At 35.2% G+C, this 19,792-nt stretch overlaps 1 protein-coding gene across 5 annotated transcripts in view; it reads left to right on the top strand.

The window, feature by feature from the left end:
• The window catches only part of TAX1BP1 (Tax1 (human T-cell leukemia virus type I) binding protein 1), a 64,509-nt gene extending 45,325 nt beyond the window's left edge, over window positions 1–19,184 (top strand). For 3 of the 5 annotated variants that reach the window (XM_010577552.1, XM_010577550.1, XM_010577551.1), the window contains 7 exons: window positions 73–191; window positions 1,421–1,546; window positions 3,409–3,480; window positions 9,355–9,529; window positions 9,878–10,026; window positions 17,292–17,377; window positions 18,035–19,184. In XM_010577552.1, coding sequence (XP_010575854.1) covers window positions 73–191; window positions 1,421–1,546; window positions 3,409–3,480; window positions 9,355–9,529; window positions 9,878–10,026; window positions 17,292–17,377; window positions 18,035–18,236 — 929 coding nt within the window. In that variant the 3' untranslated portion in view covers window positions 18,237–19,184. Of the gene's footprint in view, window positions 1–72; window positions 192–1,420; window positions 1,547–3,408; window positions 3,481–9,354; window positions 9,530–9,877; window positions 10,027–17,291; window positions 17,378–18,034 lie in introns of those variants that run through there. The other 2 variants (XM_010577553.1, XM_010577554.1) reach the window with 2 other exon arrangements.
• The last annotated feature ends 608 nt before the right edge of the window (window positions 19,185–19,792 follow it).

The raw sequence follows: 19,792 nt of genomic DNA, 5'->3' as shown, positions 1-19,792 counted from the left end.
TCATCTCTCTTATACAAACTTTATTTGTGGAACAAAAAGTCAATATTCTTGTTTTTTCTTCAATGTTCACAGTTAGCCCCATTTCATCTGACATAGTTTCGGAATTCATGGTAAAGGAGCAAGTACGTGAAATGAATAAAGAAATTGCTGAGAAAACAGAGAAGTATAAGAAATGCAAGCAAATGTTGGCAGTAAGTAAATGGCTGCTTCGGAAAGTTGAACAGAAAGTAGCTATAAGTGCTAAGTCTTAAAAACCCCAAAGCCTACCAAGCTGAGTTGCCTTCCTTGTTTTTGTGATAGACTGTGATTATGGTAGAAATCTTAATGTTAGAAAACACATTTTTATGAAGTCAGCTCTCGATTACCTGTGGTGTTAGAGAGTCCAGACAAGGACCCCTCAGGAAAACCTAGTTGTAGTAAAACAAATGAACAAAACTACTACTATTTCTGTGCTTAAGGTTTTGAATACTTTTTTTTGTTGTTGTGTTATATTTTAAGAGTAGTTGCTTTTATAAATCAAATATAGCATGTTGCTATGTTGCTATAAGTCAGCTAATGTCTGGAACAAGTATAGCAGTGTTTATCTGATATGCTGTTCAAGTGTAATAACTGCTCCATATCTGACTGTCCTGGCCTTTTACAGTGTTTTGATGTCCAAGTGGGTGCTGCCTACTAGCGTGGGCTCAGTCATACATAAAGGCATTTATATGGTTCTCTGGACCGAAGTTGGCACCAGTAGTGCTGTAGCCACAATAGTAATTCCCTCTCTGTCAGTTCTAATTTGATTTTCATTTAACCAGTTTGGATGTATGTATGATGATGGAGCATTGCATCAGTGGTGCTGGTGAAAAGTTGACTGTTGTGGAATTGTTTAAGAAATGCTTTCTGGATGTTGTCTTGTCTCTGTTCATCTTGTTTTTCTTATCACAATGAGATTATTCTATTTTAATGTGCTCTCTAATTCTGCTCATTACCCTATCTATGGAGAGCCTGTGTTAGCTTCTGCAGGCTATTTCTTCTATAGTGATGCTTGAGGAAAACTTTGCCTTTGACCTTCTGGATGAAAGATACTTAGGTTGTAAAAGTTGCATGAGAAAAGGTTTTGTATTGAAGTGAGACACTTGGAAGGATAATCATGATTACAGTGTAGTATTAGGATACTAAGAAACCGTGAAGCTAAAGAGGAATATCAGCTTGTTGAAAACTCAGGCAAGAAAAAAATATGTATTGAACATCACTTACGCAGTGTTCAGTGGTCCTGTCCTCTTCAAAGTCTTGAGTCAGGCTTGATTTCTTGTGGAAGCCATTTGTAAATGGTCTTGTTCTAAAAGCATGGAGTTATACCATGTCACTGTTGGGGGTGGGAGGGGAGATCTCTTAAAATTGTAAATATTTCATGCCATGGTATAAACTACTTTAGGACGAGAAGATGAAATGCAGTGTTTATGCTGATGAACTGGCTAAACTGGAGCTGAAGTGGAAAGAACAAGTGAAAATCAATGAGGGTATAAAATTACAGCTAGCAGCAATGGAGGATCAGTATAAAGTAAGTTCCAGATTTTGTTTATGACAGTGAATGGTATCCTGTTCTTAACATAGTTGCTCATTTCTAATAGTTCAAGTAATGAAGAGTTTTAATGGGAAAAAACCACTAAATATGTTTTTGCTGTAAATAGAAATTCTGTTTTGCACTTTTACAAACAACAGTCTTGTAATGCTGCTTTTAAATTAAGACAGATCTGCTAAGTATATTACCAAGTGGCTGTCAGTCTTCTAATATTGTGGCTTTAGACAAACCTCTAAATGACGTTAATCTTGTGTTACAGGAAAAAAAGGACCAGAGAGTTCTAATTACCTGTTGCTTACTATAATACTAACAGGAATATTGATTGGCGTGTTTGTCTAAAATCTGCATGCTGCATTACCAGTGTAGTAATGTCTAATGCATTTTATCTGAATTAACTAGAGAGATACATGATGAGTGATATGTTGTTTTTAAAATTATCATGAGGGAATTACTTTAATTTGGAGGATCTCAACTGTAGTCTTAGTAGAGTGATGTAACACATGCACCAGAAAGACAAGCATAATGGGCAGCTTTAGCTTACAAGGGGCCTTAATCTTTGAGTTTGTGATAGTAATACATATGCTGAAGTGGCTTTTTAGGTCAACAAGGACAAGATAAGAGCAACACATTTCCATAAGACCAGCTTTTATGCTTGTTCTCTGTCTAATGGTGATAGTGTAGTTGACAGGATAGAATACTCTGTTGCCCATTTTTGCCTATTGTGATGAACAGGGATTAAATTGAACTGTGACTATATCAGTTCTAGTAGGAACCCCCTTCCATTAGAAATTACAGCACTTCTTCTTTATGAAATACTGAATTATCTACAGCTCATTTCAGCACTCTAGGCTGTCCTTTTTTGACACTTTTCAAAGCTCTAATTTCAATTTTATAAAATGTATGAGACTTTCCAATTTATTTAGTTTTACTAATTAGCAGTGATCAATTGCCATGCATGATTTAATGTAAAATAAGTTTGTTCTTAACTTCTCAACAGCAGGAGTAATAAATAATTGGTTCTAAAATTGAAAGCATTTTGACTGCAGTTCAAAACTTGTTATCATTCAGGAGGGTGCAGGTGGTGGAGAAAAAGTCAGCTTTTCTTCCCAGTCAGTAGATTTCTCTCTGTTGACCTAAACTAGGAGAGGGAATTTCAGAACTGAAAAAAAATTGATACATAACTGTGCAGAGCATTGAGCTTATATGCTAGAAAAACCAAGTGGAGAGGCAGTCTCCAAAGTAACCAGAATCCAAGTAAAACAGCCCTTTGTAGAGAAAGATTATTTAAATAATCATTTTGAAGCAAGGAGGAAGCCTGGAAGAATTGTGTAGTATGTCAGTTGCATCTCCTCCTAGAGGACCCAACACAAGGTAGGTGTTTGTGAAACAAATTTAGGTAGGAGGAGGTTTTGGTTCTCTCAGTTCTGTGGTGGGACATAAGAGCTGGAGAGAAGTGAATGAAGTTACTGAAATGCCAGTGGAATCCTTCAGAAATAATGAGATGAGGCTTGCAAACCTTCAACTGTTTCTGGGCAGTGGTGTCCCTCCTGCAATTAGTATCACTGATACTACTTGTTTTTAACCCAGGATTTTATCATTTCACAACTGTTTTCTGAAAACTGGCAAGAAAAGGCTGCTAATGTACTGCTGTTATCCAGCAGATAAACTTAGGGAGAATTGTTGGGTTTTATTTGTAGTAGTGCTAGATGTTACATGTAACTACAGTAGACAAAATGATTTCCATCTGAAAGATGAATTTAATCACTGAACTTTGTTTTCACAATATAACATGCAGGGAAATAGTTTCTATTCACTAATACAGGAACCTTCTTTTCATATAGGTTCAGCTGGCAGAAAAAGAGAGACGAATAAAGGAACTGGCATCACAGTTGGAACTCGTTACCAGTGAGAAGGTATTGTCAGGATTCCTGTTAAATTTTATAAATTAACACTTGTGAGGCTCTTTGGTTTGAGGAATTGGAATTTATTTTTAAGTGAGAATTTGTTTACTCTTTAAACATACTTTTCCATATTTGGATGTTTTGCCAAAATGAAGTAGTATTTTAAGTTAAAAGTTCTGTTAATAATAGTAATACATTTTTTAAAAAATGTATGACATAGTATACCAACTTGCCAAAACTGACTCAGCCTTTGAAAATAGTCATTTATTGTTCTGTAACAGCGTTCTACAATATTTTCTACATATAATCTAACAAAAATATTACAGTGTCAAAAATTATTTCTTTGTTCCTGTCTAGAATGATATTCCATCCAGGATCTAAAATAATTATTTCTGTTTGCAGATAGGGATTACTCTGTGTAAATTAATAATCTGAGATTGCAGCTAGCTACATGGTTCACAGAGCATAGGAATTCCTACCAGTTTTTGTCCTATATTCCTCTCTAATCTCAGCAACATCCCTGTTTTTCTGCAAGTTTTCAGTGGACTTCCAAACTCCTTCCCACTTTACTCCTTTTCTCTCTTAGTGAAAGAGGTTCAACCCTGTTGTGTCTAGAGGCTGATACCAGCTTAGTGCATGTGCTGCTTGGCCAAACAGAAAAGATTATTACTGAGTTCATGCTGCAGCCTTTCTGTCCTCTAAGGGAGCATCAGTTAACAAAACTTGCAGGAATTTAATTTCTTTGAGACAGACTTTCTCCCTGATACTTCCAGGAGTTACTGGCTGACAGGCAGCACAATTAGTAAACCTTACTCCCTTTGGAATCCTGGCATAAGACATGAATGGTACATACCTAGCTTGACAGTTTATTTTTTCCATCACTGGTTAGGATTATTTTTGCTTTTATCCAGTGTTGTCCTATAACTAGAGATGTAGACATTTTAGCAGTATAATCTCCAGGTTTTTCATGATGTGTGCATACAACCAAATCCTTTTGACATCTGCAGTTCTCTTATTGACTGCTTGTAATAATAAGAGCAGCTTGACATGTGACAGTAGTGACTTCGGTAAACTACAACTGGAAAAATGTCTTTATCAGAAAAGATAGATACACAAACAGTACTCTGATTTTTAAATACGTGACAGAAAATGGACTGCTACTTTCGAGAGTTCACTGTCTAATCAAATTCATTACCATTACTGTTAAACCAGACATTCTGAAATATTAATGTTAATGTTCTAATGTTGGAAGTACCTCTAAGGTATTATATGGCAATTAATCAAAGCTAGGTTTTATTGAAAAGTGAAATAATAAAATGTCTTTATTACATTCAGATAGTATTGCATGATATTGTGGAAAAGTTACGATTGTTCACATTACTTAAAATACAGTATGAACAGATACTTAGTAAAAACAGGAATTTGTGTACTGATAAATTGAAATTTAACTAGCTTAATCTGAAATTAGTTTAGTGTTTTGTAAAATTCTAGATTCTCAAGTAGTTGGTATTTAAATGATCTTTTTTTTTTAAACCAAAGATGTAATTTTCAAGAGATCTATCTCATTTTTCTAATTCAAAAGAAAGCAAAATAAAATCTGAGTTTTGATGAATCTAGTTTAACTGGAGGGAGTAATTTTAAACACCACACAGAAGATGGAGAACAACTGTAGTAATAATGTATGGAGCTTATAAAAGCTTGGAACTTTGTCTACCAAATTTATATTTCTTACAAAGAAGAATCAAAGTGCCTTGCTAGACAGGAACCATGATTTAAAAGGTTAAGCACAGTATAGTAAACAGCTTTTCAATTTATACGCCATTATCAGTGTTTGTTTATAAGTGTCACCAAACATAGCATGCTAAAAATGTTCATTTGCTGTGTCTTCAAACCTATAAGATTACTTGGTTTCTATTTTACTTACACACTTACATAGACTTTGATTTTTAAAATTTTTTTAAAAATCAGTCTCTATACTAGCTATCCAACTTCTGGCTAAAACTATTTTACAGAACCTTTTTACAGTCACTTTGATCTACATTCTGTTTTAATCTTATGTTATGCTAAAATTAAAGTATTAATGCCACTGCCTCTTATTTCTAAACTGCTTCCATATTGCAGAAGAAACTGATTTTAAAAAGGAAAATCTTAATTTCACTGATAATGAATAGTTCCTGCTTTGTATTGAGTAATGATGAATTATTTAGATTTTACATGCTCACTAAAACTTTAAGATGTAATCCTAACCATTTAACCTTAACCATTTCAATCATATGTGCAATTTAGTCTGTAAATCTTCAAGTAACACTAACGTAGTTTTATATCATATCTATAGGAGCATATTTTACTTGGAGGGTGTTAGGCAGAAATTGTGTTATCCTGTATTAGAAGGTTTTTCTAAAAGAAAATAAATACCACACTGTTTACAGCCAGTGCTCCAAAAAAAAAAACTTTCTGTAAGCTGCCTTACCATTTGTAGATACTTTTTTCCTGTTTGAAAATGACTTTATGATGTTGCTGTTGGAGTCTAAACCTTTTATGTCTGAAACCTGATAGTATGTATATAATAGTAAATTTATAATTTCCATCTTTTTTCATTTGAGTGGTGTTTTGTTTTCAGAATAGTTATTGCTACTTGATTTTTGCATTTTTGTGTTCTAGAGTTTAGGCTGAAGTTTACCTGTTTTTAAGAAAAATATATTGAGTTGTGCCTTTTAATAACTGAGACATTTTACTTGGTAGCTGAAGTCTTGGTTTTAAGTTTCAATTTAAAGTCTTTTGGCGAAAAGGCACGTTTCCGTCTTTTGAAGTTTTTGTTAACATTACACTAGCAAATATTAAACACGAACCCAGAGAACCCAGAAGAAAGTGCTAACCAGAAAGAACAAAATGATTGGAAAGCCTGTCTCTCTTAATCTCTATTTTTTAATGATTATTTTCATTTTTACTTCTCAGAATTTTTTGCTTTGTTCTGAATTGTAAATGGCATATTCAGTTTGGATATTCTTGGCATACATGCTCTCTCCCTTTAACCCATTTTAGTAAATGGAAGGATAAGACTTTTCTTCGGATAAATTACAGCTGATGCACCGACTGCGTTTAAGTCACTTTAATTACTGTCTTTTAACATACATATTGGCTTACAGTTTTAACGGTTTATAAGTTATAAAACCCCTTTAGTAGTTATTATCTTTATGGATTATATGCAAGAGTCTAGAATTTTAAGTATATTAATTTTTTTTAAGAGTTCTGTTTGAGCTTTTTTCTGAAAGAAATTCTGATACAAATATTTAAAGATCAGAATTAAATAAGGCCGTTTAAGCCCCTCAATAAATTCAGTGATTTTATATTTTGGATGAAAACACTGAATTTTGAAGTAAGCTACACATAAACCCTTGCTAAACTGTAAATATATAAAATAGGTGAGGTTATAAAGAAGGAGGAAGAAGGATGAATTAGACCACCTTTGCTCATTAAGTTCATAAAGGGCAAATTATTTTTCACAGGAAGTGTAATCTTTGAAATCTGTGTATGAAAACACAACTTCCCATGGATTTAAAATTTACTCATTTGTAATTAGACAGGTGCAGTTTTGTTCCATATGATGCTTGTAGTATAAATATTATTTGAAATAAGTAATCTAGTCTGGCTTACCTTTGTGAAAAATAGCACTAATTTCTGTTTGTTAATATAAATAGAAAATACCAACCTTGAGTAATAGTTTTACTTCCTAGAATCTATTGTCTGAATTTTATCAAAGATAGTCAATTAGTCTAGCAGTTAGTGCTGAATTTACATATATATTCATGGGCCTCTTCATGATTGCTACTGTTGTGACCATGATACCTAGTACCTATATCCTGTACCTATAGTACAGAATGACAGAGCAAATTGTCTTCAATCTGACCCATTTTTAAATTTATGTTATCCCAGTGTTTACCTGAATTCTGTTGATGTAAAGTATCTGTAATGTGGTCTCCTCCAGCTGTCCATCAAGTTAAAAATCTTGCTTGGAATTTCAATAGAATTGTCACACCTGCTGTAGCCTATTCTGGCCTTGATGGGAGAAACCTTTTCTCACTTGTTTTCATTCAGAAGGTGGTGTAGGATACACGGCATTTTCCTAGCCCATTGTTTTGCCTGTCAGCCTGCACTGCATTTATCAGGAGTTACTTGTTATGCTTTCAGGATCCTTTCCAGATCTTTCATGACCTACTATTGTCTATCTTCTTTCCTCCCCTATTCAAATATCATTAATTGATCTGTAAGACCATGCTTCATCATTTTTCTGTTACGTTTTCAAATGTACATACTTGTGCACTTTTTTCCCATGCTATTTTGTTATGTTTTGGAGAGAGATTTCCACTGAGTAACAATATTTTCTTCAGGGTGCTCCTGCAAACTAGCCTTTCCCTCATGCCCACTAAGTAGGTGACGACTTCGTGCTATTGATGCAGAAACCACTGCTTAACACATTGACCAGTCTCACTGCTTTATTGTTTTCTTTTTTCCCCTCTTCCTTTGATTTACATTTAGATTGTAATTTTTTTTATAGAGTACAGTCTGTCTTTTTTGAATGTAAGAACAAAATGGTACTAACTGGATTGTTAAGTCTGCTTTACAGTGCAGCTCAAAAGTGTTTTCGTATCTTCAGTCATTGCAAGCCACAAACCACTTGTCAGCATTGTAGATAATATTATATATTAATTGAAAAAACTAAACATTCCTTTTGTTTCTTTAAGTTCACAAAAAGGAGAAACATGCAAAAATTTCAGCTCTGTTAGCAGTGACTAGGACAAGGAAGTTTTTGGCTATACTTGGTATAATGATAATAGAAATATTTTGACATAATGACAACTAAAAAACCCCTTAATAATTAAAAAGTGGAACATGATCAGCAAACAATCACAAGCAAGGACAAAATTGTTTCAACTGGTTTAACATTATTTCTTCACACTTAAAAATCGATTTTTAAAGGAACTGAGAATGAGGAAAAGTAATGGATCTTTGCCTCTTTAGGTATAGTTTTAGGTGAATGCGTTGGATAGGATTTCTGCATTTGAACAAAATAATTCTCTTCTAGTTTTAAACACAGCTACATCTAGCGCATCTGCAAATAATGTATGGAGCTTAACATGCATACATGACTGTGCGTGCAAGTAAGGGTAACTAAGGAAGTTACATGAGACTGCTTCTAAATTCTCTGTGCTGGTTTCTCTCCCTGTGCGTGTGCATGTGAAGGACATTGAGCAAAAGTTTGTTCTAACATTCTTTGTAGTGACAGCCTTGAGCTCAGCTTAGCTAGTGTTAAGTTAAGCTTCATGTAGGTCTATGTTCTGCTGTTAGATATTGGAAAGGATCCAGTGCAATGTACTTAATAGTTCTTAAAATACCTGCCACTCACAAATGCACAGGGAATTATATACATGTACTTCACATACTAAAATGGTATATTCTTGAATGGTATGGTATGATATCAAAAAAAGAATTATTTTATTTTTAATTGTAACTTTAAAAAACTTTTCTTACTGTGCATCATCTTCAGTTGTTATTGTTAATCCACCCATTCTTTACCTATTTAACTGATTTTTCTTCATTGTAAAAAGGATGCAGATATTTCTTGAAGAATGTGGCAGTTCTGTTTATGTAATTTGAATTAACTGATGATGGAACAAGAGAAAAAAAATTTCTTTAAAATATCTTCTTTGTATTTTCTTTCATTCATTGACTGTTTTTGGTATGTATGGTATATTTGGCACTAGATCAAGGTGAAAGTGGGAAGGTTAGCAGATGTATTTTTAAAAACAAATCTAAATATGTCATTAAAATTTCAAACTTTACTAGGACTCTGTAGGTTAATTACATTTTAACCTTCGCATTATTTAGGAACTTGGAAGGACACCAGGAAATCAAGTGGGAAGGATGATGGAAGGACAGATTTCACAACAGACATTACATTTTCGCAACCCATATTCAGAGGAAAATGGACCAGTTCCTGCAGTGCCAAGCAGACTACCAGTATTGCAGTATGGAAACCCTTATGCAATTCAGGAAAGAAGAGGTAAGTAAATTCCAAAATTCCACCCCCCCCCCAGTATAATTTCTCTCTCACCGTTTCAAAGGCAATGGCTCATTTAATGCAGGTTAAGTACCAACAATCTTTATACTGGTGCACAGAGCCTTTATTGATTGATGAGAATCAATAAAGTGCCTTTATTTTACTGATGAGAATCAATAAGGTAAACAAAGTTTCAAAGAAACAATTTTTGAAAGAGGTGATTTCTCTTGTTTTATATTATCTAAACCAAAAATGTGTTTAAGTCTTGATTTTTAAATGTGAGGTAGCACATCTGTAATCTCAAAATACGAACTCTACTGAACAAAGATGCTCTAATTAATTTTTCTTCAGATGGAGCAGATGGCGCTTTTAATCCTGATGAGATCCAAAGACCACCTGTTAGAACTTCCTTTTGGGAGCTAGAAGATGATGTAGTGTGTAGTCAGCCTTCACGCAATCTTAGCCGGCCTGATGGTTTAGAAGATCCTGAGGATAGCAATGCAAGTTACCTTTTTTATTATTTTTTTCCCTTGATATGTTTACTAATGAGTAATCAAGAGTTGCACATAGGTTTTCAGTATCTGATAAGCCTGATTTATTGTTATGTAAATCCGGAATGGATTTTTCTTTTCCCTGAACAATGTTTTAGGAGAAAACTCTGCACATCAATTGAGTGAACATACTTGTTCCTGTAATCTCTTGAGTTACTAACAGCTTGGTTTTGGTATTAGGACAGTAGCTTCTTAATCTTTTTAAACACTAAAGTAGAAGAATCCAAGTAATCCCAACTCATTCTGATTTTCCTCTCCTATGTGGTAGAATGAGGGCCTAAAATGTAGCCATGCCTTACTCATTTTATAATTTCTATGTAGGAACTAAATTGTAACAGAACAGATAAAAAGTTAAAGGATTCTGATACCAGTATTTTCAGTTAAATGTGGAATGAAAATTTGCATTGTATTACATACTTTATTCTAATGTATTAATCTTTTTTCTGTCTTTTGCAAATCTGCATTTATTAATTTCCATTTTGAATGTTTTTTGCTGTTAGACATATATTTGGAAGAGCTAATTGACTATTATCTAAAGCTGATTAAACTGAAAGTGACAGATTCTCACTGATTTCTTTTTTAGGGCCTTGTATGTTTTAAGTGGAAACTGGTTAGCTTTTCTTTTTAATACAGTTAACTTGCATGTTCTGGTATAAAAAATGGTTTTAGTAAATTGGCTTCTGTAATAAACTGGACTATGTCTTTGAACAGGAACAAACTTATTACTCTTTATTATTCTAACTACTCTTGCACCTTCAAAAATATTAAACAAGAAACACCTTTCTGCAAAGTATTGTGCTCTTTGCAAGTACAGTGGTATCATGACCTGTTTCTCATTTAGTCTAGTTTGCCACATTTAATTGCTATTAACCTTTGCAGAAACTGATCAGTGTTCAGACAGGCATGATTTCAGCCCTGGTGCTCAGCACCTATAATAGAGAGAAATGTATTTCTCCCTCCTACCTTTTGCCCCCAGTGTCCATTACTGTGAATAATTAGAGAAACTGTCAGAACTTTTGCAGCCTGTTCAAGATCTAGAATGTGAGCTTAATGCTGTTGCCCACCTTTACTTTACACTTTGCATATTTAATCTGATCATTCTTGACGTAGGTATTACATGTGACAAGCTCTTCTCTTCTTTAGTCATCTGCTTCAGTTTAATTAGCAGGGTGTTCTTTCTGATCTATGTGCTTTGCCCTCTTGCAAACCCAAGAGAAACAGTGCTAGAGTCTTGTGCTCATTTGCTGACATAACTTGGATTTTTGTAATGAGATGGAATGTAACAGGCTTAAATAAAGTTAACTTGAGAAAAGGTGCCTTTAAATCAAATAATTTGTATCTTTATTTTTTTACTTTCAAATGAGAATCAGTTGTTTGCTCTTCCCAAAAATAGACTTTATGTGTAGTGTAGAAATTTACATGGAAATGAGTAGTTGCAAGAATCTTTCTAGAGACTTGGTAATATGCCAAAGATAAAACAATTCTAATGCAGTATTTAAAATACAAAACAGGGAAAAATACCATATATGTAGGCAGTTCATTATAAAGGAGAGCCTGTTGTTTATGCAGAAGAAACAGCAAATATAAAATGATAAATATGAAGAGATTACCATTTGTTGTACATTTTTTTAAAATAAGCTGTTTAAGATGTAGTTCTCTGCATTTTTAAACCATTAAGATGTGGAGCCTTTTGTTGGAGGAGGATTCCCTCCCAGAAGAAAAGGATTGGTAGTCTTGCTACTTTGTTTAAAATATTACCATTGTATGGACTTCTGTCATTTTCCTCTCCACATTCTTATTACTACATGTTATATTAGTTTAAGACCTTGAGGGTGTTCTAGTCAATTCCACCACTTCATGGCTGTTTTGGTGGTGGTTCACCTATGATAGCGTTGACTTTTGGAACTCTCAGGCCAGTTAAACCATGATTTCTGAGAGGGGTAAGCTGGTCTGTGTTAATTATGAGCACGCACACCATGGTGATTTTGTGTAGAATAGTTGACTTGCCATGAGTTCCTGCTGTCATCTGCTCAGCACTAACTTTCCATTTGCTCATGCTCCCGTAATTGACCAAAACGTAATCATTTGGAGCAAATAATTTCTAGAAGCAGACATGTACAGGAGAGATCCATAAACAAAACTTACATATATTTTTAATACTAAAGTGTGAGTTTTAGAAATGTAGTCCTGATTACAGTTGGCAGTAAGCCCAGAATAACTGTCCTGAGACTCTTAAACAATGTTGTTAGTCACCATAATTTTGTGGGGGAAGGTGAGTGTAACTTTTGGCAACTGACAACCAGGTCAGGATATTTTTTGAGATGAATCCAAAATGGCCTTTCTTCTAGCAAAAAACCCTACTCCACTTTATTAGACCCTGGCAGCCAATTACTATCTTTTGTATAGGATAGGCATAAAAGGAGCAGTTGGCATCCAGATACCTCTTGGGAGACCAGATTGCTTGCAGAGAGGTAGAGAAACCTAAAAGAGTTTGTTTGATTTCACTCCTGCAGCAGAGCTGAATTACAGAAAGAAAATACGTGTACTCTTCTTTCCAGTCTACCCTCACTATATGTTAGCGGTGTGTCCATTTATTGTTCAAAGCTTAGGATGGGTATCGGCTCACTTATTGTTGCATGTTAGAAATCAGACAGGGATTGTTCAAGCCTGTGGGTTTTGTACAGTATCACGTGGCTTTGTTTCAAATTTCTGTTTGGCAATCTTGGAACTGCTTACAGTTGTAATTATGAAAGCAGTACGTGAGGCAAGATTGGTTAGTTTTACCAAAACAAGGTTAGTTGCGCTTGTTTTTGACAGTTAATGTCTGGCTTTCCATTCTTGCTCTTCTAGTGACAAACCCCCTCTTTCTTTTACTGTGCTTTATTGTATAATGCTATATTTATCTTTATGATTCCTATAATTTGTGGAAGTCATTGTGGTAATTTTAAAGAGTCAGAGTTACAGTCCAATGATAATAGTTAAGTCATGATGTTAAAGGCATCCTTTATAATATGTTAACTTAATTATCCAAACTTCAGATTCAGAAGGCCTGGCACTTGTTATGCTACATGATCACAGTGCCAGCCTGTGGGTACATGATATCAGACTCTTTTCGTAAGGCCATAAGGCCACATATCAACTGTGTTACATGGCTGCAGGGCACTGTAGAGCTCTTGGACTAAGTATGTGCAGCCATGTCCCTAGTCATCAGTCTGGAGTGCAAGAAAGCTGGCTCTGGGTCTACATGAAGGACAGATTAAACTGTCTCTTTCTCAAAATACAGAGTATGGGCTTCCGTCCAAATAACCTGGATGATGCGACCATGGGGTCTTGAGAGTAAGCTGATGCCTATGCTTAAAATACAGTATAGGCTAAGCCATTGAGGCCTGGCCTCCGCCAATTATTTTCAAACTTTCTGTGAAGCAGCTTCAACAAACCTTCTCGTTTCGGCTTTTGAGTCTTCAGGGGATGGTTTGTTTTACCATGGGAGAATGACTGGTTTTTAAATGTCAGGCTGAAAAGCGTACATACATTCTTTATTCTTACAAATGATGTTATCATTGGTTATACTAGCTGGAAGAAACTGGGCACTAAGTGACTGTGAACCAAGATGAGTAAGATCTGTCCTCCCTTCGTACAGTTCTCTATTTTACAGGGTACACTTCAGGAGTTTTGTCCATCTGAAATGACAGAAATAGCTGTCAGAGTCCAATACAATGGGACATTTTCTGTGTTTTCCAGAAGTTCCAAGTTACCACAGGGTAGTGCACGAGAGTTTTTAGTTATTGGTGATTGTATACTGTTCACTATAACTTGTAATTAGAATAGCTGTGAAATAATCTCAGACTAAGATAAAGTTCTCATTGTTACTGTTTGACCATTCTTTAAGTATACAGTAATCTCTGTAATATGCACTTTGAGGTACGCTCAATATAGATTTGCATTCTTATTGTTTGGGTTAAGCATAACAAAAGGTTAAGAACTGATCTGTCTTTATATACTTGGCCAAGAGCAAAGGTATACTGAAGAGACAGACCTTCCGTATCTTACCAGCGTAATATCAATACATATTTAGTATTGTCATTCTTACATGGTGCGCGGGTCAGAAGCTACTATAAGGAACACACAGTATGATTTTTACAATTAACTGAACTGGATCGTGAGAAATCTATATCCTTAGGACATACCAAACTTAATGTTACTTTGACATCAGAAAAGCCTTTTTCTTTTTTTTTATTTATTTTATTTTAAACTGTTAATAACTTGTGCTTGCCTTTTGTTGAAGCTAGTGTCTACAAGGCAGCAGTGCAGGATAGTGCGTGTGTGCCAATGTAGAGGAAAGCATCATATTCCTCAAATCAGTTTTTCAAAAAGCAATGAGGAGGAATGTTTTATTGTTACACAGTAGGGTATCACACTTGTTGTAAACAATTTTATCTTACCAGTTGACTAGCACTTGGGGGCAAAATACTGAACAAATAACTAAATTAACTAGAGTAAATAATGTGAAAAACCCACCCGCAACAAACTAAAAAACCCTACCCAACCTATTAACGCTTTATATAAGGTAGCCAGGCAGTGCTGATTTTTTAGCAATAAATTTTAAAATGGCAAACCTTTGTATAAATCAGTTTGCATTTTGTTGATTCTAATTAAAATTACTGGTTTCCCAAGGACTGTGGTAGTAGAGTAGAAATATGCATGTGGGGAAGCTGATGCTAAAGCAGTTTACTTCTGCTGACACAGCTAATATAAATGGATGGAGGGCATTGGTAAGATCACTTCTACTTGAATAATGTGTTATAGGAACAGATTTCATTTGCCATTCATTTGCCACCTTTTAATCTTTGTGTAATGCATGCATAAAGACTGAGAGGTTTCCTTTTCTGATAGGGTAACTAAAATTTCTGTGGTATTCTAACATTTGTATAGAAGATGGATTCCTTCAGGAATGATGAGTTCTGTGTTCTGTTACAGTTGGGCATTCAGGTCAGTGGTTTCCTTCAGGTCTGTGTAAAGAGTCTTTCTAAAAGTTGGGTTTTGTTGAATGCATTAATAATTTTGAATGAGAAAAGAGACCCATTTTTATCATAATTTACATAATTTAGGTTAATGCCCTTGTATACAAAGTTAGTATTTAGCATTGGTAAATCCTGACTCCTTGGTCAACTAAAATTAATAACCCTTAATATAATGAATAACCTATGCATTTGTCATTGGGTCTGCTAATCTGTCCTAAACAAAGCTTACTTAGGGAATTTGAGGCTGAAGAGCCCTTTCACCAGAGAAGTACCTCATTCACCTTGTCATTTTTAACCAAGTATTAATAAGTGCTGTGACAAAAATGCCCTGTGTTCAAGTAGTAACTGAATGACAAACAGTGAAGAATTATGAGAAAGTATTTTCTAGTGATTTAAATGTTAATTAGGCCTGTGTTTGTAGTGAGGCTATTTTTTCTGAAGGAAGATGCACATTCATTTTCTCAGGTAAGTCCTGGTCTACTTGCAGTCTGGTATTCAGGAAATTTGTCATGGTTTTGGCACTACCTGTACCATTGTAGCACAAGAGTACTTTAAATAGCTTTTCTTCTTTAATACACACATCCTATCCCTTTTGTGACAAAAGGAACAAATAACATTTAAAAACCCACAGGCCCTTTTTACTGCAGGTGCAAAGCAAGCTACACTGGAAAATACGTCTGTTGCTAGCATCTGTCACAGCAAGCCCCACTATCTGCCTAATGGAAATGTTAAATGGTTGAAATTAAACAGCTGTTGTCAGGAGAAGAAAAACATTGAGGGAATCTTCCCTTCTTACTCTGTTTCCATTAACTCTTCATAAGGACAAAGTATGTTAGCTTAAAAATGAAATATGTTTGAATATACATATTAGTTATCTGTATAAAACATACAGCATGTCTACTGTTATATATGGTCCCTTGCACATCCATTTTTGAAGATCAGTAAAATAATAATTCTTGCATGTAAGGCATGTTTGAGATGAAAAGGGAAGTGATGTAGGAGTTGGAGTTTCAAAAATCTTGCTGAATTTACCTGTATTCCCACCTTAAAATGAGTAGATTTTGTGCTGCATTATCTAATTGCAGAATGGAACCAAGATGCTGTATAATGAATGGGTTTACAAACAGTTCTGATTTTCTTCCTTCTCCTTCAATTTATTTTCCTTCAGTGCTGTTTTCTTCCCCTAATTGCGTTTGCTTACATCACTGTGTTTATTTATATCTTAATTTGTAATAGTATCATCATGGAATAAAAAAACCAACCCCCAAACCCTCAAAACGTAAGTGCTCTGGCCCCTTGCTTGTCAGAAGGGAACTCTCAGAATCCAGTCACTGTAGGTATTCTTCTTTTTTCTGCTTGAGAATTTCCCGTTGCAGGCAGATTTCTTCCTCCTTTTGTGAGAAGTGAGGAGCAGCGTATTCCCTAGAGGCTGACCTGCCTTCCTAACCTGATAGAAGCTCTGAGGCAAACCTGCTTGTCCATCAGCAGAGCGATCCTCATCAGTGCCTGCTGCAGCTATTTATGTGCTGTTAGTGTCCATGAAGGGAGAGCACAACTGACAGAGCTGATGAGAGGAAGCAGCCGAACAGGGCAATTTAGCTGATGTGCCTGACGGCAGCGTGAAATGTGTGACATGCTTGGCTGGTGAGAGCAGCATAGGCAGATCACTCAAAACTGACCGTTTGGGAGGCAAGCACGTGAATCAAAATCAATGTCCTTTTTCTCCTTGCTGAAATTTAAATTGACAGATTCTTAAAGTCTGACTTGACATTCTATTGTCTAGAATTTATTTTTGAGTTTTAGCTCTCAATAAAATGCTATTACGGTTTGCAGTCTGATGCCCTGTGTTCAGTTCAACACAGGTTTTTCTGTTCCGACTTAGACCCTGGGCGTTAACAGCGAGGTGACCTGCATTTCCTTAGTTACTGTGTTAGTAGAAGCATTCTAGCAGCACCGACACAGGTCTCTGCTCTAGGTACGTGGTCAAAGGGCAGTCAGTGTTTAGCTTTTCATGTTCATTAACCATGTCTCTTTTGTACACTAAAGTAAAACTTATGCTGCAGGGATTATAAAATGAAGGGTCATTTTCATCCATGTTTATGCCTGATTACAAAAATGCATATGAAAGAGAAAAAAAAACCAAAGCAGCTGCTTCTAGTGGGTATTATTTAACATACTTTCTTTTTGTAATAGGATGATGACAACACTGTACCTTCTGCTCCTGATCCTCCAAGTCTTCTCTTGCATGAACGTGGAACAGGTTTCTGCTTTGATTCCAGGTAAATGTTACTTTTTATTGGTCTTTAATGGCATGGATAGGTTTCTATATAACTGGATTTTTTTACTCGGGTGGGGGGTGGAGATGAAAAACTGTTAAGCGTTTTCAATGCACGTTTGGTTTACAATTAACGATCAGAGAATATGCTGTGAGACTGGGAAGACTATTTGTGCTATACCTTATTTTGGTGGAATTTGGACAATTTTTTTAGTAAATGAATGAATAACTTTTGGGTTTTTTTCCCTCTCCAACTTAATTGTGAACTTAAGTTTAGAGCTTTTATAAAGTGTTATGTTTGCTAAGAGCAAGCATTTATGAGCAGAGTGAGTGGTTTCCCATGAAACTGCTTGGCCATTAAGACATTCAATAGATTTGTATTCAGTGGTAGCTGGAATTATGTCAAAATTATGTTGCTTTTAAAATGCCAGGTTATTTTGGAACTCCTCTGTAAAACTACTTTAACTGTATTGAGCACTTTCAGTGAAGACATTTAAATTAACTGTAGGATACTTGCTTAGATACAATGTGTGCTCAAATTTAAGTTTGTAGTAAAGCTGTTCACATTGGTGGCAGCAGGATCCTACTCTTCGATTTTCTTTTGCAGTAACACATTAAATAACTGTTTCCTCTTTTTCTTTCTCTCCACCTCCTCATGAAGCTTTGATGTGCACAAGAAATGCCCTCTTTGCGATGTGATGTTTCCACCTAACTATGATCAGAGCAAGTTTGAGGAACACGTTGAGAGCCACTGGAAGGTGTGCCCCATGTGCAGTGAGCAGTTCCCACCTGACTATGATCAGCAAGGGTTTGAGAGGCACGTGCAGACGCACTTCGATCAGAACGTATTAAATTTTGATTAAATACTTTGTTTTGCAGTGTAGCTTAAAAAAACCCCAACTTTGAGTAGTTCACCTATGGAACAAAAACAGTGCAGCTTTTCTGTAACAGTGCAAACTTCTGATTAAAAGCTAATGTAATGGGAGCCTTGATAAATCGTGGCTGTAAGCTGCTATTGGGTTATCCCATCTCTCTACCTAACATTATACTAAAAAACGCCTCCCAAACCCCACCTTGTTGTGTATGTAGCTATTTATTCCCCTACTTAGTGGAATTTGTAAGGACACAGGAATGACTTAGCCTCAGAAAAAATGAGACCAGCTTCATGATGCTCTTCAGCTATGTGTAAAAAAAAAAAAAAAGCCACCAAAACACCTGTGGTTTCTCTTGACCATGATAACTGAGGCATGATTAAAAAATGTAATAAACAGATGTTTCTCCTAGCAAATTGGTGTAGTTTTTCAAGTAACAGTTAAATCAGAAAATTACATTACTTGCCCTATGAAAATATAGTTTTCTAGTACATTTCTGCAATGTAGATGCATGTACTGTGAGATTACATGCTTGCAACAAAAGGAATGGCAAATATGTCAGTCTTACATAGAGAATGTTTGCGTTAAGGGATAATGTTAAATTAAGTATGTTATACCTTAAGGCAGTATTTTTGAGTTTAAAGAAACTGCTGTGCTTAAATGCCTAAAAATAATTGTTTTAAAAAAAAATCATTGCTCTTGCGTTGCAGTTGCATTCAGTAGAAAATATTGTTAAATTTTCACAACAGTGAATTGTGTTCCTTTTGGCTTAGGGCTTTTAAAACCATCTGCATTTTAACTCTATGTATTTCTTTCCAGTAAGTAAAAACATGTGTGTATATCTAAACATTTTATATTTACTTTAACTGATTAAGTAATTTTTGCTTTCCACTTGTTGTACAGTAGTCTTGTTACATTAAAAGCAAAATTACTCATGGAGTCAGTGGTCCTTTTTTTCCTGCTGCTCGTTTTGAAATAAAACAGAGTTTAGGCTTTACGTGCTTACAGTAAATGCTGTTTCAGCTTCCTATGACAAAGAAACTGTTGCTCACATCTATTTATGTTCTTTGTTTGAGAGAGAGAGACTCGGGGATTAAGGTTTTGAGTAGCTTCTGTTGTCTGGAGTTCTCTTGTGAACATGTGCAATATCCTGCTCAATGCAGGATTTATTAAAAACTGCATGACATAGATAAATCGCAGTGTCTTGGGTAGCAGCTACTGTATCAGTCCTTGTGTTCCATTTTTAGATTTTTTTTTTTTTTAAACTGTGAACTTCATGTCAAGAGATGGTCTGAGGTAAGGCATGGAAGTACTGAAAGAATATTTTGTAAATTTTTTTCTTACCATAACTCAACAGCATATGAAAATGGTTAGAACAGGCTCTAAACCCAAAGTATTATTAGTTATCATATTATTAAAGACTTGTGAAGTCTCACACAGGCAGGACAACCTCAAAACCTGAGTGTGCCAAAGCAGTGACTTCTCTTAGATGTGTGTGTATATATAGGCAATTACTGAAACAGTTTCCCTGTTAAATAGCCACTCTT

The sequence above is a fragment of the Haliaeetus leucocephalus genome, unplaced genomic scaffold, assembly GCF_000737465.1.
Source record: "Haliaeetus leucocephalus isolate CR32 unplaced genomic scaffold, Haliaeetus_leucocephalus-4.0 Scaffold566, whole genome shotgun sequence".
Classification (NCBI taxonomy): Eukaryota; Metazoa; Chordata; class Aves; order Accipitriformes; family Accipitridae; genus Haliaeetus; species Haliaeetus leucocephalus.
This window is presented reverse-complemented; position numbering and strand designations above follow the sequence as displayed.